The following is a 22,178-nucleotide window of genomic DNA, read 5'->3' on the forward strand; positions in this document are numbered from 1 at the left end:
CACATCGCACCAGGGCCAAGACTTTACACCTTACTGTAATCAGACCAGTTATATGGAATGTTTTTCTCATTAGGTTGTGAGCCAAGTTACATGTCCTTATTTAGAGCATTGAGTACATTTATATTTGGCTCACCATGCAGTAGTTAGGAACAGCATCTTGCCTCAATCAATAAAAGTGACTTTGACTTTGTTAGTATAAATGTAGTAATGGCAAAATTATTCCACATGAAGCTCACTCTTGTGCACGTTAAATTTTGTTTGTTGTATCATGAGATGCCAGAGGTTAAGGTTAGGATTATATTAAATTAATTAAACATTGAATTACTGTATTACATAATACTTTCTAAATTCCATAAATATCTTAAAGGGTTTAATACTGAGAAGGAGATCTGCAACGGTTGTGAAGCTTAAAAAATCTTGACTGGCCTAAGACAGAGAAAAGTTCAATCAAGATATTGCTGATTAAAATATGTCTATACGTTCCCCCAATGTATTATATAAACCACAGTGTCACTGTCCTGCCAGTTCTTTCATATGCAAAAACACTGTCAGCTGTACGTTTTTCTTTCCTCAAACACTTTTTTTGTTACTAACAAATACTCTTAAATACTACACACAGAAAACTCAGACATTTATTCAAACATGCAATGCTTCGATTTATTTTCAGATTAGTTGTTGGACCTTCTGTTAAAAGACTTAAAAACCGATATATTAAATATTTGAATTATACAACCTTACCATGTACATAACACTACATTTTACAATATCTGAGTTCTATTGTAATCGTATACAAACTGATATGTACAGCATCAGTGTACATACATTGGCACCGAGTTTAGCGCAGCAAATACCTATTACATAAACGGCGAAGCATTTCCTCGTTCAATAAATATGAGAAACAGGCCAACAAGAGATAAACACACTTGTCTGAATAAAGTGTTGGCTTCGTTCTAGTGGACCTACATAATGTAACAGTGAAACAACCTTTCAGCTACGAGACATGCGACTACAGCATGAACCACAATTATTACTGTATTTTGCGATCAAGATTATTGATAAATCTGCAATGTAGATGTATCTGAGTAATGTAGACTTAACTCACCATATTCACTTTGCAGCTATTCATAACTTTGCATATTACTTTACTTATGAATATTACCCATGTGGCATTGAGAATGAAATTTTGAAATTGGTTAAAAAAGGCAACACATGCAACATATACCTCTACAAAGAAAAACCTTAAAAAAAAATGGATCGCTGAACAGTGATAAGTGTGTTCTCCAAAGGTTCAGAAATACATCAGAGTGCATTCAGAACTGAGGAGGAAATTTTTTTTTAAACATTTTTAACATAAATGCGAATTAAGTGGTGCAGGAATTAGTCTTCTGGTCCCCTCGTCCCGAGGTCATTGTATTTTTGCATGGGTTTTTCCTTACATGCCTGAAATAAGGTCTGTAGTTCAAACAAGCTTAAGAGATTTTAACATTTTCTTAAAAGGATATATAAAATACAGCAGTTCATATCCCTCTCATACATTTTGAAGCGTTTACATGTGTTAAGAAAGGTGGCTGCTTACAAGTCTGTCAATGAGACTACAAAAGGCCGCTTTTACAGCAATACAACCGTGGTGTTTGTCGGTGTGTTTACGGCCTGATGTTAACTCTCTACTTCTGGCGATCGCAATCAAGCTTCAAAAATCATAAGTGGTGTTCATTTGTGAGGATTATCTTGCGGAACAAAAAGTGTAAAATATCATAAATTTGTGTTTTGCCACAGAGTTTATTTCCTGCAATAATCCAATAGAAAAATCCCTTTTTGTCTTTTGTCTTTTTGTCGAGGGAACCAATGCCATGTTAACTTCGAGGGGTTGGCGTACAAAAACACATCATCCCTGCACCACTCTATACCATTTGTTCAAAGTGCTCACCCCCACCGTGGTACAAATTCCTTCTGATGCAAAAACATGATCCACTGACATGCATCTCACTGACACGTCTAATTAAGGATCCCCTTTACGGACCAGAGTAATAGGCTGTTTGGTCCCAGGCCGGACTGTAAAGGTCATACCGTACTGATGTTTTGACTGGGTCCCGTTGCTGAAAGAAAGATCACATTCAGGATTAGGAGTTGACACCGTACACAGACACTGCACTTGTCCTCTTAGAAAAAGTGAAGGCGTCATATTCGAGCAGCTTACCTGGTGGGAACTTTCATCGAGGCCTCCTGATACTTTTTGACCAATTTGCCCTCCAGCTCCTGCATGTTCAGGGTCGCTGCTTGGTTGACTGCGGGGCTACTCTTGCTCTGTGGTGTGGCTCTGAGGACAACAGGGACCTTATTGAGCTCCTCGGACAAAGGGGTGCCCCAGTCGTCGGAAGTGGACTCCGGTTCATTTACCGGGGACATTTTGTGATCAATTTCTAGCATCTTCTTTTGTAGGATGCTCAGGAGTGTGGCCTGGCTGGTTGACATGGTGGGCTGCGGCTGAGCGGGGGACGCCTTGGGCTTCGTCGGGATTTGTAGCTTCGGTTTGACATCGACGTCGGGAGGGGGAAGCTTTGGTGGGTCGGGTTTGGGTTTTGGTGGCGGGGGTGGGATGTGAGATGGAGGGAGGGGCATCGCAGGTGGTGCCGGCGCCTTTTTGGCGGGAGGGTCGGGCGGACGCATGGAAGGAGGGGGCTCCATAATCTCGTCAAAATCATCAAACTCCGGTGGAGGAGGGAGTAGTGGCATGCTCGACTCCTCAGGAGGTGGAGGCTGAGACTTTGACGCATTTAGTTTCTGATCAACCAGGCTGGTCGCACTTAGGGACGCAGCCGTCAGACTGGATTTTACTGGACTTGTTGGTGTATGTACCACAGAACTGGCAGACTTTAGACTCTCCTGTACCCTTTCCAGAGATGTTAGAGAAGAGGATGAGCTGGAGCTTGGGGTGACAATAAAGGAATTGGGATTCGAGTCACTCGGGTGAATGTTTGCACCGGGCTGCTCGTTCGTCCTGCTGCTGTTTTCCCGCGACAGAGGCTGATTCCATTTATATTTGTCTCTTTCTTTAGCCGCCATTAAAAGAGTCAGCGGGGAAGCTGCAGGTCCGTTGGTTTCACTGCTCTTCAGGTTGCGTAATTTATGATCAATCAGCGGACTGAATTTGCGACTTTGGCTCGGAGATCTTTCAAGCTTGTGCTTGATGGGTGCTGAATTCATTTGAGAGCCGTTCAGTGTCTGAAGCTGTGGTGACGTCTGATCTGGAGTCTGCAGAGTCTCGCCTGTTTCTGGTAGAGCCTCCTCGTTTGGCTCGGGAAGGTGTGAGAGGGAGGGTTTGGTGATGTGTAACATCTTCTTCAGTTCCTGGACATCTCTAGGAACTGGTTTAGATGGTGAAACCACTTTAGCGGCTTTCTGATCCACATGGACAAGTACTGGGGCGGACTTAGCGGACGCAGAATCTTCAAGGAGTAACATCTGCTTGGGTCTTGTGTCGTGCTCTTCATACCCACTGAGAATCGAGGTCTGAGGAACGTAGTAAAGCTTTGCTGCGTTTTGGGGATTGAAGGTGGACACTGTGGGTGTCTGCACAGGAGGAGGCGGGGCAGGAGTCTCTGGCGGGGAGTCTAAGTTTGACATAGAGGACAGTCTAATGGGTTTTGGAGGTGGTTTCTTATGAGTCTTGTGTTGCCTTTCAGGAGGAGGCTGTGGTGGGTCAAAGGACGGATGCTCAGGCACATTGGGTGCAAATGGACTCGAAATGGCTGACGATGACACGGAGCCACTGGAGCAAGTAGATGGAGGCTTTGGCGGAGCCATCGGTGGAGGTTTGATGAAGGTGAAGTCTTCCCCCTCCATGAAAGGAGACGGAAGGGATGCCAGATTTAGACTGTTCAGGTCACCCATGAAGTCTGGAGGAGGGATGAAAGTCCCTGGAGGAGGGGGAGGTGCCACAGTGGGAGGAGGAGGAACAAATATTTCCCCCTCCTCGAGGTCAGGCACAGATATAACAGATCCATAGGATAAGCGATCTCCACCAACTACAGGAAGAAAAGAGAGAATGACGGAGAAAAGTTCAGCTTTCTTCAGCAATTATTAACATATTTCAAGCTTTTACATAATATATTTGTGAATATGTGGGAAATGTTAAGGAGTGACTACTAACAATGAAAAATAACTGAGCTGGAATGAGCAAAGTAGGATCTGACGGTCAACAGGAAACAATGGAGCCTATCTCAGCCTCTCTGTCTGAATCCATCTGTCCAAGTGAACAGGTCAATACAGTGAAACTATCTGTCTGAGCTGAAGACTATTCTGCTTTAAAAAATAGTAGCAAAAGCAACACATGCTAAATACACATTCTGGATACAATCAGGTGCTTCCATTCTACATCAACCATTCACTAAAATACAGATATTTTAAATAAAAAATACAAAAAACATAAAGAACATAACGTATCCATAACATTTAATTCTGAAATTAATTCTAGAGCTTAAAGTCTGATAAACAAACGGTATAGTCATTTTACATTTAAAACTGCTCACAGCTAAAACACTCCCCATTCTGTAAACATACTTGCCATGTGGTTGGGACGTTTGGAAACGTTATTGAGCAACAGCCTGGACAAACACTTACATGCCCTGCATTTTCAAGCCACTCTGATTGCTGTGATCCATCAACGGTTAAAGGCCCCACAAATGATCGGGGTCCTTCAGAGTGTAAATAATGACATTCTAGTGTGATCCAAGTTAAACTTAAAGTTCATATTTGAGTTAGGTAGACGTTCACCTGAACCGTTGCTCTTTGCACCATTGACGGCGGGGAGGAGGGGGACTTTGGGTGTCGGGACGGCAAACGCTTGAAAAGTTTCCGATGAGGACTGTGAGGAAGAAAAAAAAACATCACACTGTTGCTATTTCAACATCTGAGACACAAGAACAGCAGTATGCATTTCATAAACTCTACATCCTGTTGGCAAGTATTCACTCCTGGAGTGAACCAACCAGTTCTCAACTATTACAGATCTAAACGTACCTTTAAAAGAGATTAGCACCTCCAACACTCGCCACATTATTGGCATCGACAACAGTTGTTGACAAATCATTTCACTGCCTCTCAGGTCATGGTGTTATGAGGAATCTACTGTTAAGCTTTATGTGCAAAATGTTTTAATTTGTATATTTTAATCTGTAAAAGAAAAAAGCACAGCAGTGAAGATAATAAAACTAATTGTTTTACACACTATTCTATAACAAAGTGTACAAATGTGTTCTACTTTAGGTCGGGTTAAACTGGGAGGTAGAGATTTCGCTTTTTTTTACACCGCATACTTCCCTCATGAGGAACACTCAGTGATTCACACTGTAGGATCCACCTGTTATTCATCACATTGTCTTAGTGTTGATGTAGCTGGCTGAGAAAACTGCAGGCTGTCACTTAGATACCTGTGGGTTTGTATGTGCGTGCATGTGTGTGTGTATGTGTGTGTGTGTGTGTGTGTGTGTGTGTGTGTGTGTGTGTGTGTGTGTGTGTGTGTGTGTATGTGTGTGTGTGTGTGTGTGTGTGTGTGTGTGTGTGCGTGTGTGTGTGTGTGTGTGCGGGCTGAACCCCCGTCTAAAATAAACACGGACCGTGTTGACACAATACAAGCCCATTAGAATTAACAGGTCATGTTCCCTTCGAAAGGGTAAATGAAATCAACACAAAACATACTTTATTTTACTGCTAACTGTTTAATTTCAAAGATATCTTAATAATTAGGCTGGAGACCTGCCTGATATCACACCCTGACGACACCACTCTTGTCTTGTAACCACAGGACACTTGTGAAGCGTCATGGGCAGGTGTGAGCGCCGTGCCACAGGCTGAAGGGCGCGTCAGTAAAGATGCCGTTTGATTTCATGTTTGTCTTTCGCACTATGACTCACTTTCTTCGTTCGCAGCACTCTCAGCTGTCCTGCCCATGTGATGTAAGGTGTGCCGCGTCTAACTCATGCCACAGACGCATTCACAGAACACTCCCACACACCAGGTGTGTGAACCAGGGCAGCAGCGGCAACTATATTTACACTTAAAAATGATAAACAGACTATTGGCATGTCTACACTTGAGACACTCAAGAGGTGGAAAAAGTATTGCGATCTTTTACTCAAATAAAATTACCCCTCTAAGTGTTGTACTGTACATCAGAGACCCTAACTAGACACACATATTCTTTAAAGAGAGAAAGGTTTAATCTTTAACAATGTATTGTATAAGCATATCATATATGTCTTTATGTAAAATCTGAAAAGTAACTAGTGATTGCAGCTGATAAATGTAGTATATGTAATATTTCCCTCTGTAATGTGCTGAAGTAGAAGTATGAAGTAGGATCAACTCAGATCACTCCAAATGATAAAGTACTTGAGTTAATGTATTCAGTTAATTTCCACTACTGGTGATACATTATCGAAACACTGGAACCAAATATGGCTGTTCCTATTAAATTCATGAATCGCTGACAATCACTGTATTTGCTTCTCTTTTTTTTGCAGTTATTTATTTATTTCAAATGTCCAGTATTTAAATTCCTCCGAACGCATCAAGTACATTGAATGCATTATGGCACTGTACTGTTTATGATTGATTTCCTGAAAAATGATTTTCAGATGTTGCTGTTTTTGCATTATGTGCAGGATATACAGTCAATGCACACGGGCGGTGATACCATCCTTGTGTCAGTGCTGTTGCTCCCTCATGAGGACATATCATAGTTTTCAGGTGGAGAAGTGCTCACCAAACAGACACAGAATGACAAATGATTGACTAACAAACACTGTGCCGAGCACTAAGCTGTCATTTATCAGTTCCTCTCATCTGTACAGCTCTGCAGATACGGAGCACAAGATGATGTAATCCTTCAATTGCATGCGAGAGACATGGCATCGTATGTCATTCCAGCGTTGGAAACCAAGCGATGAATGTGAATGTGAGGTTTTAATGAGAAACTCACAGAGTGATGGTTGACAGTGGGTCTGGCTCGCACGCTGGCAGTTCCTGATTCGGGGATGGCCGAGGACTCCAGCACCAGCTCCACGGCCTCGTTGTCTGAGGAGATAAACAGCAAAAGATTTGTGTCCAGAGAGGACAGACAATGTGGTTTGGATGGATGAACACAGGCTGATAAATGTAAAATGTATGTTACAAAGAACAATACATTTATACAATTACTGACACAATGCAGCATTTATGATCATTTTTCCAGAAATACGTTTGTTTCTAAAATTCAAAAAAGCCTCATCGTTGGAAACTGCACTGTTTCTGGTGAAGATGAGGGCATCTTGGTCATTGTGCAGGTAATGAGATCCTACGCACCAAAGTGGCCACTTAGTAGCTGTCACACAACCTGGCAACCCACTGCGTCATCCTATAATGTGCTGCTAAAGATGGTTTAGATGTTTACTACTAAATAGCTGTGGGCAGCGGAACAGATGACTGTAATCTTTGTTTATATTTCATCACTGTGTTGAAAGGAAAGTTGTGTTATGGTGGTAACTGGAGTTAATTACACCAACACAACATGAACATAACACAATAATGTTCCAGCTATAGAACTTAATTAATTGTCACTCTCTCCAAAAGAACTGGCATCACGGGTCGGCTCAACGAGAATGTTTGTCATGTCTTTTTATTGTCTATTTACAGTATGATTCCGCATTGTGAAGTCAAAGTGGCAAAGATATATTCATAAACATTTTCACCAGTGTTTTGTGGAAATGATCAGTGAATAATCTGTTCGTCTTTATCTCCCATTTCGGCCGACGGGAGAGACGAGACGAGGAGAGACAGACCAGGTCACCAAACGTTTCCCCATCCAACTCCAGATGGGAAAGAATGAGAAAACCTTTCTGTTAAGCTAACTCATTACGGCAGAGGTCACGGGGGTCACTCGGAGAAAAGTTATTTAGATGTCGTACATTCCTTCTCTGTTCATTGTGGTGTCAGTCATTCTGTTTGTCCAATAAGTGACTGGTGAAAGACGCTTGTCGCTCAGAGGCACTTAGTCTGTGTGTTATGTCAGTCTTCTTTAGCAGCACCTTTCATGGCCGAGAGACCAAAGGGTGAGGTATAACCATCATGTTAGAATCAAAATACGACTGTGAGATCAGCTCGGTGTGATCGACTACAGAGAGGAATGCCCGTGGTGTTGGACCAGCCCAACCAATTAATAGTTTCCCTATTGTGTCTGATTTAAATAGGCAAATATTCCTTGCGTGGTAATCCCTCGTTTCTGGCTCTCACCAATCAAATGGAACTAAAGCCAAAAAAATCTGAGCAGTGTAACTGATTATTGTATTGATAGGGGATATTATCTGGCGTTGGCCTTTTCCTGATCATAAAGGCAAATAACATTGTATAAATACATGGTCATCATTTCACACTTTGTTTTAAAGGTCGGCATTAAAAAAGAGCTCGAGGACGAGCTATTATTATATACTAGGTTCTCAAAGTACAAAGAAATGTCCCAATCCCTCAAGCTATTTAAACAAACACCATCATATTTTCTGAGGCCGATACCACCATCTGAGATTACTGCCGAGTCAAAGTCACACAAACTACACTGTGTGTCGAAACAGTTAAACAAACACAGCGCAGCCGTTTTAGGAATAATTCCAGACACGGAGTATTTCAGTCTTTTTTCAAACTTTGATTGTAGTTTCTAGACATTCCTATCCCCATTGTTTCCCCAAAGCACTGTTGAGGCAACACTAAATCAAACTGAGTGAGGCAGACAGGTCAGGGTCAGGGTGAAGCCAAATATGCAAGGTCACAGATTTACCTAACATTCGAGAAAAGGGTATTTTGATGGATGAATCACATTCCCTTTGGTTGCATCTGCAGCTGTTCGATAGGGGACATGAGATGTCATTCAGGAACAGACAGCCTATGAAGTCTACATTAAGGGGGCTTCGAGGAAACAGTTTGTCCAGGTCAAGTACAAAGGTCTTCTTCGTTAAAGTGTTAAAGTGAATGCTCGTTTTGTCCATTAGATGGACACCTGCAGCAGTGTGGGCTATACTCACCCATGTCCTTTATTTTGATATTGGTGTCGTAGAGAGAGTGGTTCTTTCGACCCAGAAAATGCAACGCTCCCCTCTTCATGATTGCTGATGTCTGTGAGGCGCGGACGCGACCGGTCGACGGGATTATTGACGCATTTCTTTCCAAATCAACAGGTAAATCCGAGGCAAAGGTGAGCTACGTGCGCGACAGGTGCACCGCGGCGCGCCAGGTAAACCCGACTCCAGTGATTGTGGTGCAGACGTACCGGGACAGGGAGAGAAAATGGGGCTGGCCCCGCCCACCGCCTCGCTGTTCGCATCCACTCCCAACAGGTGAGGCCGCGGCTCTGCTTCCGTCTCACACACATTCCTGCACACGGCTCACTAGCTCGGGCTCCACCGACCGTGACCGCGTTTCGTTTTAGTGGAACACGATTAATACAATAGTTTCACTTTTCAGCAGCACATAGAGAAATGGAAAAGAGTCTTATTTTAAGTGTTTGGGCTTTCAACAGGAAGTGTGATGTTGAAATAAGATGTGTATTCTGCTGCCATGGTTACACCTGTTTGATCAAACAATCCCGATTCTGAGCACGAGTTAGTAGACTAAACTTTAATAGCCCACCATTTGCTAACTGCGGCTGACTACAGTAGAACATTTACACAAGTACATTTACTCAAATACTGTACTTAAATACAACTTTAAAGTATTTTGATCATAAGATTTGTATATATATATATATGATCAATATTTTAAATGCTATCGATACAGTATTGACATTACTTTAAAGCTTAGGTTATAAAATATGATTAATAAAAATGTAAATCAACCAGCTAAGACATTACATGTACAACAACAACAACAACAACAATAATAATAATAATAATAACAATTATTATTATTATTATTATTATTATTATTATTATTATTATTATTATTATTATTATTATTATAACAGTTAATAATCCCTTTTTTAATCTTTACTATAAATCAGTGTCACAGCTCAGGTATCATTGCCTGAACTGTGTGCTGTTATTCACCTGGATGGTTAAGCGTGTGTTGACCTATGTAAGCAGGATAACTGTAAAGATGATTTCAAGAGCTAAAGAGGATCAAGACTCCTCTAAAGCTCAGAGTGAGCTGACCCCTGATAGCGGACCCACAACACCATTCACCATCTGTAAACAACGCTCTTTGTTTCTTCATGGCCTCGGAGCTCAGGAGGTTAGCAGTCACACAAAGAGAATACCAGTAACACACAGTATGCATTTACTCAAGTGCTGTATTTTATTTTACATACTCTCTGCTCCACTACTTTTCAAAGGGAAATATTGTTTTGTTGTTTTCCTTTACTACTTGTATCTATAGTTATGTATTATGTTATATATGCAGTACATGAAATAGCCTACCTAAAACTCATTCTGTCACACTTAAATATGAAATAGCCAGTAAGAAAATATGATCTGATGAAGTTGAAAATCACATTACTTTGGTCTAAATATCTTGCTATTAATACATTATTTTAAGTACTGGAAATAATTGTTGGTACTATAAGAATATATACATACTGTAAAAACTGGGTTTGGTTTTGATTTGGTTGAAATCTCCATTAAGTATGTAAATAATAATTATGCTACATTTTTCTGATACTATTAAGTAGAGGATCTGAATCCTCTTGGTTTGTAGATCAATGATTCTTTGTACATTGTAAACTATCTGATAGTTTTATTAAGTTAACTGTCCATAATTAGCCACATGAATATAAGTTAGAGCAGTTTTGTCCCTTTGCTTCTCTTACATAATTGTGGGTTCCTGAAATTATCCTGCTATGCAGACAGTCATTCAATCCTTTCTTCTCATCGTGGCCACGAAGCGTCTGTCGCACCTAAACCTCCGTTGCCCTGGAGACGACCAGACCGGTCCACCCGGTTCCTCCGTCCTTTGTGGCAATGATTCATGCTGACTGTCTGATGCTAGCTGAAATGTGAAGAATGTACTGGCAAGAGCCTTTGCTGCTTTACCTGCTTCTCTGTGCTGAACAGAGTGTAAAGTTCAGTTGTACCAAGGAAATCATAAATCAAATATGATCAGTATCAGCTGCGCACATCATCAGCTCTTCATTCATTTAATTATTTGTTCATTTGTTGCCACGTTATGCACATTCAGTGAGGACGGGCACAATGATGGCAGTCTCTCTAGTAATTGCATATAAACACAGGTCAAATTAGGTAAGGTAGTATCCTGATGGCAGGTACCGGTTTACTTTATTTTATTGATTAACTTTCCTCCCCTTTGTTCCTGTCATTCTCTCCATTAATCAAACCTGGGCATTAATCCAAAATGAGCACAAAGTCAGCCTACATTATTGATTTATAGACACTGAAGTAAAAGTACTGGAAGACAATAAATGTTGCATGCTATCATGATGAGATATGAATTGGTTGTAAGTGGAAATTAAACCAAGAATGTGTGCATACAGTTACCAAGATGACAGAAGTTACAGTGTGTTTCATTATTACAGATTTGTTATCTGAAGCTATCTTTCATTTCCGTCAGCACTTCAATCGAGTTTAACTAAGTTAATAGTTCCAATAAAATGATTCACAGTCAGGTCTGTGTGCATATCTGATTCATGTTTTATTTGTGTATGTTACTTTTTCGGCGCTTCTTTGTTGCATATTTTCATTTCAATTTAAACAATATTAGGATTACAATTGTTTGGGGGGTGATTTTGTTACAGCTGTCCAGGGACAACTTTGTGTGGCTAACTAATTTCTCCTTATTAAAACAATAAAGCAACAGAACAAAATGTAATTCACCTACATCGATGGAAGCAGACATGTTCAATCTTTTTATAAACATAATTTGGATGAACTGGCCCTTTTACATGCTGCAACATCTTGCTGTAACAAAATCTGCTACTCCATAAAATCCAATTCTTCCAGTAGCAGTGGACGTTCACAAGAGACGAGTTGACGTCATGGTCCAGTTCAACAAAGCAGCAGCTGCTGCTGTGCCTCTGACTGCAGGTGATGGAGCAGCTTGAAGCAGGTCTAAAGTAACACAGTGACTGCTGAATATGGCTTAGTAGGATGCTGGATGTTTGAACTGCCAGTATTTGAAAATGGTTAATTCAGCATTTTTTGTCTGTTTGTTGTTGACATAGCCATATGTAACTCTGAGTTTACTTTCTTTTGTACCCCGTGTGTTGATGACCCCCTCGCTGTGAACTTGAGTTCATGTTACAGTCTGCAGCAACAGAGGGGAAACACATTCACAGCGTTGAGTTCACTCCAAGGTCCTCTCAAGTCCATTAAACCACATTTGGGGCCCCGTTTCACCTGCGAGACAATAGCAGTACATTGACATTAAAGACCACAGCCCAATAAACCAGCGGAACATTAAATACTATTGTCTTATAATGTACTTGCCGCAGGCTAATATTGGTTCACACACTATGGTCTCCAGTGGATGATTTGTGGGAACTCCTGACTTTTCATCTAGCGCCACCCTCTGGTCAAAATGTACTTTTGTCTCGTACTTTATGTCCATACAAATGCAAAACTAAAGACATTTACATCAGCCTAGCTGACACTGCTAATTAGCAGGAAAAACGTATTCACATTAGAGAAAACGGAGAGACGATATTGGATAGTCTCTCATAATGAAAGATTTATCAGCGTAAAACAAGATTGGATTAATTTGTGTTGAAAAGTGCGTTAAGCATTATAATAATAACTCCTACAAATAAATTGGGTAATGGAACAGTAATAACAGATAGCTGACTCTAAGAGCCAGTCTGAATTTGTAAATATTAATTATGGTCAGCTGATGTCATCTTGTAAACAAGGATGTATTTCTGCTCTTAGGTCTTTGCTGGCAAGCAAAGTGGATTACAACTTCTGAGCCTTTCGCACAGAGCTGAACCGACACAGCACATCCTGCTGCTTGTTTTTAGTCTGCATATTGGCCATGCCCGGACGCTCGGTGGACAGCTACATACTGGTTATGCTTTTCACAGGATTTTTTACATCTTTTTTTTTTTAAACAGACATGGGAAACAGCACTGGGTCGAAGGTGGAGGAACTACAAGCCTGCGAGAGTCATCAGTGGTACAGAAAATTCATGACTGAGTGCCCGTCTGGACTTCTCACCTTTTACGAATTCAAGCAGTTCTTTGGCCTGAGGAACCTGTCGAATACGTCTAATGCCTACGTCGAGACCATGTTTACAACGTTTGATATGAATGACGTAAGATGATTTATAATCTTCTGGTGGGGTATTAGATTAATTTGAATGTTACGATATCAGTAAAGCTGAATCTCTTATATACTCAACATTTTCTTATAGCAATGCTGCTAATATGAATAATCCAAATCATACTCCATATATAAATAATACTGATAATCTGCTAAAACGAATGACAAAAAAATATTATAATGTCAATCTTTAAAAATAGAGCCTGTGTCTCGATTTGGCCATGCCTTTGTTTTCATCAGACTCTTTCTGCTCGTGGGAATCTTTTTGAGAGGAAAATAGTTTGTTAGACAGGCGGCTTCTCCTCGCAACGCTGTTTAACCAACTGACCTAAAACCTTTAACAAGACAGGTGCAACCTCTTTCTCATGCATGCAGATCAGTGTTGCAAAGAATTACATCTAAAGAAGTCATAAACAGGCCTTACATTCACAATTTGCCATTTATTTTCCCTGACCTTAATCTGACAGGAGTATACCTACAACCCCATACTGCACCGCCAATAACAATGTTAACTGTGTCCTTTTTCATAGGATGGCTTCATTGATTTCATGGAGTATGTCGCCGCTCTGAGCCTGGTGTTGAAGGGAGGAGTGCAGCAGAAGCTCCGCTGGTACTTTAAGCTGTATGATATAGATGGGAATGGATGCATCGACCGTGAGGAACTGCTCCAGATCATTAAGGTGGGCATGAGGCTTATTGTTAAAGCTTGTTAAAGCTGTGAAACCACCTGCTCAGAGCATACCGGGTGGAATACAAGGAGGCGAATTGGCTGACTCAAAGCTGACATCTGCTGTTTGAAGCCACGTAGGCAACGATTACATGTGCTGGTTTTAACACAACCTCCTTTCTTTGTCTTGTTTAGTCCATCCGTGCAATCAATGGGAGTACTTGTGAGGTGTCAGCAGAGGACTTTGCCAACATGGTGTTTGACAAGATTGACATCAACGGAGACGGTAAAGACCAAGGAATTGTTCAGTCAGACTTTGGGAACACCGAACTGGGTTGGGGAGTAGAAGGCAACAAAAAAGAGATAAATATCTCAACTTGGCAAACAATATTTACTCAAAATGAAGCCATGTTACCACCAGCTTGAAAGGATTTAAGTTCACTGTGTGTGTTTGCATTTTCCAGGTGAACTTTCCTATGAAGAGTTTATGGAGGGGGTTCAGAACGACGGCGTGCTGCTGACGACGCTAACACAGAGTTTGGATCTCACGCACATTGTCCAAAAAATCCAAGGAGAACTGAGGGCCAACACCTAATATCACTGTCTTCATGGACCGAGGAATATACAGTGCTTGTATATGACTGTGCCACAGCTGAAGATGTGGGATCAGCAGAACAAATCATCAGGACTAATGTGAATTGGACTCTCTGAGTCGTTATCAAAGTGCAGCACAGTTTGACCGTTTTGGTTTTTCTCTCATATTGTTGGCAAAGTCTTTCCATCCACCCCAGATATTAAAGTTGCAAATTCAATGAAAGGACACAAACTTTAACAGTCTGTGGTCAGGTGCATCCTCTGTTGGACTGCAGCTGAAATGACACGCTGCATGATTTTTCTCCATCAAGTGCCATTATTTCCATTAATTTTAGCCATTGTGTGCTATTTGACATTAAATACACGTTTCCAGTAGGGTTCACATAACCATTATGTGTTTATATACTGTACACTAGAGCCACTTGAGATTTCCCTTCTTCTGAGCAACAGAGATGTAGCTGTTTTATACTTTGAAGGAATGAGATGCAACAAAGAGGTAGATTCACAATAGTTGTAATGTTTATTTTAGAATAAACAATAAAAGCACTTTTATCAAAAGTCCTTCCTTCTTTAATCTGCCTCTAATCTAAATCCTTTCCATTTGGTTTTTGACGGTTTAATTTAGGACGTGTGCATTTCCCTTATGTTACCCATCAAATGATCATTGAAAGCAAAGTAACTGGAAACAATAAGCCAACAACTGTTGCAGCTTTTTTTTTTTTACAAACTTTGAAACATTATGCTGCTCAAATCAACATTTAGACAGCCTGCAGTCTGGGGTTTCCCAAATCAAAGTTCTGTTATATTACTTTCTGACACAATTGAGTGTTATATTAAAAAAGAAAAAATACTTTATTTGTGCACAAAGGTAAATGATAGACGGTGCAAAAGAAAGTTCATTTATGTAACCAAAATAAATGTTAGTGTAAGTGTTTAGCAAGAAGCATACCAGCAATCATGTTATAGAATCACGTTTTGTGTTATATGTTATACCTTTATCAGGACTAAATATTTCATGTGCAGTTTACTGACTGTCTCTGGCTGACACAGAAGGACTGGCAACATTTGCATAATTTACATGTTTTTTTTTTTGCTGGTTTCCAAACATGTTTGCATTATAACTTAAAATCAGGTAATATCCCTTCTGGACTCCTCATAACAGCTTATGGCTTTAATTTATTTTCTTTTGTTTTCATCGTGACCCTACAGTCCCCTTTATGTTAGATTTATGTGGGGCCGTTAGGGGATTCTGAGCCTCAGCTTGGGAACGTCTGCATCCATCACACCCAGCCAGGCTCAGACCACCATCCAATCCAAAATGCAAATAGGCTTATTAGCATCACACACACAAAGGCGACAGGCTCATTATGGATATTATGGCGAAACCAGGACACGCAAAGGCAAATGTGTGCAGTTGGATGTCGGACACACGCTGTCAAAGATAGTTTCAGGGAGTGGCTTGTTTTGCCGACTGTTAGTAACAGGACCATCATCATCATCATCATCATCATCATCATCATCATCATCATCCGTCCGCCGTCTTGTTGTGAATGTTCTTATGGAAACTCCCCAGACATTGAAATATTGTGTTTATGGATATGCAGCCCGTCGGTCACTCTTATTGAACCCTCATGATACATTTGGATTTTTTGTCTTGTCAGACTCAAACAAATACAGAAAATGTATGTATTCGTTTGAAAAAATAAACCATTCATTATATAAACAACAGTGAAGGGAAATAAGAAGTCTTAAAATTCCTAAATCTTTCTTGTTGAGTGATTATTCAGTAATTCTAACGTGATCTAATTCCCCGGAAAAAAATACATTATTTGCAAAATAAATCAAAAACTGATCAAAAACTCATTAATTATGGAAAAACAACAGTCAAACCAAAATAAACGTGTTTGAGATGTCGCCTGAAACAAAATACTTATCTATTAGTGTGATTGGGATCATGTTTATAATTATTCTTGAACACATAGATGATGTATTTCTCAGTGTTATGAGTTTAGGTCGGCTCGCAGTGAAATGCCCGTATGGAAAAAAAATAAAGTGTCCTGTGCACGTGCTCCATGGAAAGCTTTTCCCTCAGCTGCTCAGAAAAGGTGTGTCCCCAGCGTGACGTCACGCCAGTACCTGAGTTTCGGTGAGGAGAGGGGAAGGGCCGGACCGAGGGGAACAACATCAGCTCTACGGAGTCCTCCGACATTAATTTGTTGTTGTTCCTCCCGGTGATTATCGGTGACCCCCTTTTCCTCGGAGGGAACCAGCAGCAGACGGGGTTTTGGGGGACATTAGCAGAGAAAGCGGGATTTGATCGGCAGGCCGACGAGGACAGACCGCTCCGACTTCCTGCTTCGCCGCAGGTATGTGTGTCGTTCTTTGGTATCGTGTTGGCTTCGCTTTGTTTATTTGAGTTTTAGACAAACTGTACTCACATTTCTCACCTTTAAATTAAACGACGACCGACCACACGAGCAGCTACACGCACATGACAAAATACGTCAGTAAGTTAAAGGTCATTCCGCCTGTCAAAGTGCGGCCGTTTTTTGTTTTTTTTTAATGTTGGAAAATCCTGCTGTGCAGGCTTCACCTGAACACTGGTGCATCATGGTTTTGTAGCTGGGCGTATTAAAGGTGACGTGCCTGCGGACTCACCGGGTTTCTTTGTCGGACAGGATGTCGGTCACCCCTCGACGCGTCCGCCTCAAGCCCTGGCTGGTGGCGCAGGTGGACAGCGGGCGCTACCTTGGTCTGGGCTGGATCGACCGGGAGGCCATGCGCTTCAGGATCCCATGGAAACACGCTACGCGACACACGCCCCAGCACGAGGACGAGGACACCATTTTTAAGGTTCACGCTCTTAACTCTCCACAGGGAGTTCAGCTGAAGCAGGAATGCGTGTAATGATGTGTTTGTTTACCCCGAGGCAGACCGGCAGACCCTGGAAATGGTCGCTCTGGCGTGCATTGTTAGTCTGTCATTTTAGGTTGACACAAAGCTGATTCATACCTGTAAAATATCCGTTGTAAAGTAAACATGAGCATGTCTCAGTTGGTTGCACAAGGCCTGTCTCATTAGGACATGGGGCCCATATAGGACATAACGCATAAGTAGACCTGCTATCATTGGGTCCCTGTTAATGTTGCTGCCATCAAAGAGCCAAGACAGTGCTGTAGGTATACAGGTATTTAATTTGCTCCTTGTAGGACTGCATCGCAGCTTCTTTTGCTCCATTTTAAAACATGCTTTGGTCTAACCTTGGGAACCAAAACCAAAACCTCTAGGTACTGAGCTCATAAAGGGGTGGCATATCAGACACGCTTCATGAGAGATACATTCTCTAGGAGTGGTGATTCTTACATTTACATACTGGTAGAGCTGTAAATGCATATCATGGGTCATAACCGTGTCTCATGCGCATTAATGATGACCCCAAACATTGTCCGGTATCTTGGATGTTTTTCTTTGGACAGATACCTCCCATAGTGCACCAGCTACCAATGGTGTGGATCCTGTGCAGACCTGTGAAATGTTAAAATGGACTGTGATATTGATACCTCTGTTCCTCCAGGCGTGGGCCGTGGAGACCGGGAAGTTCCAAGAAGGAGTTGATGAACCCGATCCTGCAAAGTGGAAAGCCCAGCTTCGATGTGCCCTGAACAAAAGCAGAGAATTCAACCTGGTCTACGATGGCACCAAAGAGGTCCCCATGAATCCGTTGAAGATTTACGACGTCTGCGACATCCCACAGCCTCTTAGTAACCAAGGTAACTAAGAGCTGGTGGACTTTCTTCACCCTCGGTTATACATGTCACTTCATTTTGTTACACTTGCCCTACAGCCTCCTCGGATGCTGGTTCATGGACTCCGCATGAGGAAGATGGTGGTGAGGAAGATATTCCAAACACACCTGAGTCTCTCCCGCCATACCCATCCAACGGTGAATGACTTCCCCTCGGTCTTTACGCATACGGTCTTTAATTTCCTGCAGGACATTAAAAAAGTCTGATTGCTGTTGACTGCTACTTAATTCTTGTCTCTTTCCCCATTCAGGCACCAGTCCCTCTCCTCTCATCATGTGGTCTCCTATGAGCTCAGACTCCTCTCTGCAGCCTCCCAGTTGTCCCCCATCCAACGAGGTCTGGCCCAAAGAGGAGCCTGTTAAAATCTGGCTTAAAGAGGAGCCTGTGGATGTGGAGATGCAACCCTCCCCCCTGGGTGACATGCCTCCTGCACCGCTGCCTGATCACGCAATGCAACCCCAGGGTCTACCCGACGCCTTCTTCGCCTCTCCGGAAACCTGGATCAGTTCCCTCCCGAGTAAGCGTGCCCTTCTTCTGGTATTTTTGAAATTCAGCGAACACACGTCATTAGCTCATAAGTTTATTTTTTCCCCCTGTTTCCAAGCCTGCAGTCAATAATTCAGATGGAATAAGTCAACCGGCTGAGGTGTAGGGATACCTGCTGCAGCCTCAGGGAGAGCACTAAATAACAGCTGACAGATTTTTATATTATTGATGGGTTTATTATCATTTTTGGGCAACAGTGGATGTCAATGGACCAATTACTTAATTGACAGTAAAACATTTTGAATGAAAGTTGACTTACACTTAATATCTCCAAATCTTGGGGGCACTTATGGTACATCGGGTGAAATTATAAGCAGATGTTTTTTTGGTGAGCTATCGATGTTTTAATGTATATCTCCGGTTTTTACGTCATACATGGCTTTAAACATGCGCCTGCGTTTGTGTCTGGCCCAGTGACGGACCTGGAGGTGCAGTTCCAGTACAGAGGGAAGGAGATGTGTCCCACGGCCAACATCAGTAACCCGCAGGGCTGCAGGCTGTTCTACGGAGACCTCGGCCCCATGGTCAACCAGGAGGAGCTCTTTGGACCCGTGAACCTGGAACAGCTGCGCTTTCCAACCACGGAGCACATTACCAACGACAAGCAAAGGGTTTTCACGAACCGCCTGCTGGATGTTATGGACAGAGGCCTAATCCTGGAGGTCAGCGGTCACGATATCTACGCAGTGCGTCTCTGCCAGTGCAAGGTGTACTGGTCTGGTCCCTGTGCTCCAAATCAAGCTGCTCCTAATCTCATAGAGCGCCAGAGGAAGATCAAACTCTTTTGCCTGGAGTCGTTTCTCAGTGGTTAGTATAACTCTGACTTTTATCAGATCAATTAGCAGGACGACGTCTTTGCAGCTTTTAAACATGTTAAACAACATTTAAACAAGGAATTCTAATGCTTTGCTCTGTTTGTATGATGAGCAGGAGTGATCGCACATCAGCGCGGCCTGACACCGAATCCGCCTCACTTTGAAATCAACCTGTGTTTCGGAGAGGAGTGGCCTGATGGGAGGCCCAGAGAGAGGAAACTTATCATGGTCCAGGTGAGAAAAGTTGTCTATAACAAGAAATCTTTGTAGTTCTCACGGGACAATACAGACCAGACCTCTGCATGAACAAAACAATAGTTTACTCAAGAAGAGAAAAAAACATTTTGCATGAAAATTAATTTAATTTTACTTTTATTTTTTTAATAAAAGACGCATCTTTTAATTAAAAAAAATCGTATCTAAAGGAAATATCATTTGCTTAATTCACTTTTTTTTCTTCACATAACTAATTTCTCTTCTCATATTGAGAAACAATTAATCATCCTTACATGTGAATGTCCATAAGCTGTCCTCATTTGGCAGTGTGACTCATGCTGGTCCTCTGTCCTTCCTCCGTCCTTCCCCTGTCCTTCCTTCCTCTGTCCTTCCTCCATCCTTCCCCTGTCCTTCCTCTGTCCTGCAGATCATTCCAGTGGTGGCCCGTATGATAAGCGAGATGTTTTCCGGAGACAACACACGTTCCTTCGATAGTGGCAGCGTTCGCCTACAGATCTCCATCCCCGATATCAAAGACAACATAGTGACCCACCTAAAGCAGCTGTACTGCCTGCTGCAGACCCACCAGGGCCAGGACGGCTGGCCGTTGCCCCCCGGCTCTGGCCTGAACATTGTCCAGGCTCTGCAGGCGCAGTGAAACGGCCCACACTTGTAGCTACGTATGTTTCACGCCACTACAGGGAGTCACCTACTGTTAGCGAAGAAGTACTTATGTGTAATCATATTTAGAAGCGTGCACACCATACTGTTGGATTCTTGTGCTTTTTCTCTCCTATGTGCTGTGATGAGGCTTTTCTGCATTTAGAAGCGGTGCCTTCAAGCCTGCTTCAATCATGTGTGCAGGAACCGTAGACAGATGTGGTGCCTGCATGGGTCAAAGTCCTGCTTGCTGCAAGGGAACATTTTACAAAGTTAATGAGTTACAGAAATCACCCGTGCCTTATTTATCCAGAATGGGTCAGTGATTACCAAACTTTCCTGGAGTCGAGACACAGTGCAGCATGCCTTTTTATCCTTTGACCTCCATATAATATATTTTATAGCATGGGATTTGTATATGTTTGATGAAAGATAAGGAGATAAAGATATTCCATTTCCATTCATGACTCAACATCTGTACTCGGCTGTCTGAGTTCCATTTATCTTGCTGGCAAATGTAATCAGGTGTTGTTTGTTTGACAAACATCCTAAACGGAAGTACAATTTTTCTGGGCGCATGGCCTTTATTTTTCCATCTATATTGTATGATATTTTTGTATTCATATCTTCTTTTTTTTTTTTTTGCCTTTTCCGGTATCCAGGCAGCAATTTAACTTGGCAACATTCAGCTATATGGGTCTGTTTTAATATGGATGCCACTGCACTTTGGGGTGCTGAATTATGTTTTACGACTTGATGAATTCACTCTGTGATTGTATGTTTATTTTATCAATAAAAAAAAAAATAATGTTGGAATTTATGAACTACTTTCATGATTACAAACATAGTAAACTTATTTTTTTTCCCAAATGCATCCACTGTGCAGCACATTGTTCTACAAACATTGTTTGTGTACATTCTGTTCCACCTGAAGCTGCAGGTTGATCTGTGGTTCTGCAGCGCTGCACATACTGAATGTGCTCGTGCAGCATCGCTGACCCCCAGTGGTTTAGTTTAATAGCACCAGGTATGTGATGAGTACTAGATAGTGTAATACACGAGGCTGATTAATTACTTACATTTATTTCATTTCCAGCCAAATTATGATAAATGCCAATATAGATCATGAGGGTCACCAATTTGCAGTGGGAGTCATGTTTACTTAACATGTAAAGAGATATTGTTATATTATTTATACTAATAATTGTATTTAATTTTTTGTTAATAATACCACAAGGTATCACTACTCGGGACATACCTCTTAATATAAAATATTTATAAAATAAAATGAAACAGGCCTGTGTAGTGATACACTTTGGTAATAGATGTGAGTCGTTATTGAGAAAGAGTCCTGAATTTTCTGGCTGAAAACCCTGACAACCTGCTGAAAACAACTTATAAAGATACTTGTAAAAAAACAGAATAAAAATCACATGTTAGAGTTAAAATATGACTTAAGTAAACATAAGGAATATGTATCCATAAAAGTTTTCGAATTTGGCATTAACGTGTGACTAGAAATGTTATGTTTTCACTCATCACAGTACAGCTTTTTACCCTCTGTTACCATGTTAGCGAGAGCCAA

The 22,178-nt window shown here is 41.6% G+C and overlaps 3 protein-coding genes across 3 annotated transcripts; 2 read left to right on the top strand and 1 right to left on the bottom strand.

The window, feature by feature from the left end:
- Window positions 1–607: 607 nt before the first annotated feature.
- LOC311020382 (uncharacterized protein) lies at window positions 608–9,186 on the bottom strand. Its single transcript, XM_084020386.1, has 5 exons — window positions 9,051–9,186; window positions 6,980–7,074; window positions 4,774–4,864; window positions 2,198–4,025; window positions 608–2,096 (listed from the first exon to the last, which is right to left on the bottom strand). Exons 1-5 carry the CDS (start codon window positions 9,127–9,129, stop codon window positions 2,000–2,002), a joined length of 2,190 nt encoding a protein of 729 aa, XP_083876512.1. The 5' UTR covers window positions 9,130–9,186; the 3' UTR covers window positions 608–1,999.
- Window positions 9,128–14,978, top strand: LOC311020390 (guanylyl cyclase-activating protein 1-like; the record flags this gene model as incomplete). Its single annotated transcript, XM_084020400.1, has 5 exons — window positions 9,128–9,362; window positions 13,082–13,281; window positions 13,820–13,969; window positions 14,152–14,242; window positions 14,421–14,978. The coding sequence occupies 5 exons, from the start codon at window positions 9,128–9,130 to the stop codon at window positions 14,549–14,551; spliced, it is 807 nt and encodes a 268-aa protein (XP_083876526.1). The 3' UTR covers window positions 14,552–14,978.
- Window positions 14,979–16,699: 1,721 nt separating this feature from the next.
- Window positions 16,700–21,376, top strand: irf6 (interferon regulatory factor 6). Its single transcript, XM_084038635.1, has 8 exons — window positions 16,700–16,916; window positions 17,229–17,403; window positions 18,125–18,320; window positions 18,395–18,493; window positions 18,607–18,873; window positions 19,317–19,709; window positions 19,833–19,951; window positions 20,361–21,376. The coding sequence occupies exons 2-8, from the start codon at window positions 17,230–17,232 to the stop codon at window positions 20,589–20,591; spliced, it is 1,479 nt and encodes a 492-aa protein (XP_083894761.1). The 5' UTR covers window positions 16,700–16,916; window position 17,229; the 3' UTR covers window positions 20,592–21,376.
- The last annotated feature ends 802 nt before the right edge of the window (window positions 21,377–22,178 follow it).

Source organism: Eutrigla gurnardus (assembly GCF_963514095.1).
Source record: "Eutrigla gurnardus genome assembly, chromosome: 2".
Taxonomy (NCBI): domain Eukaryota; kingdom Metazoa; phylum Chordata; class Actinopteri; order Perciformes; family Triglidae; genus Eutrigla; species Eutrigla gurnardus.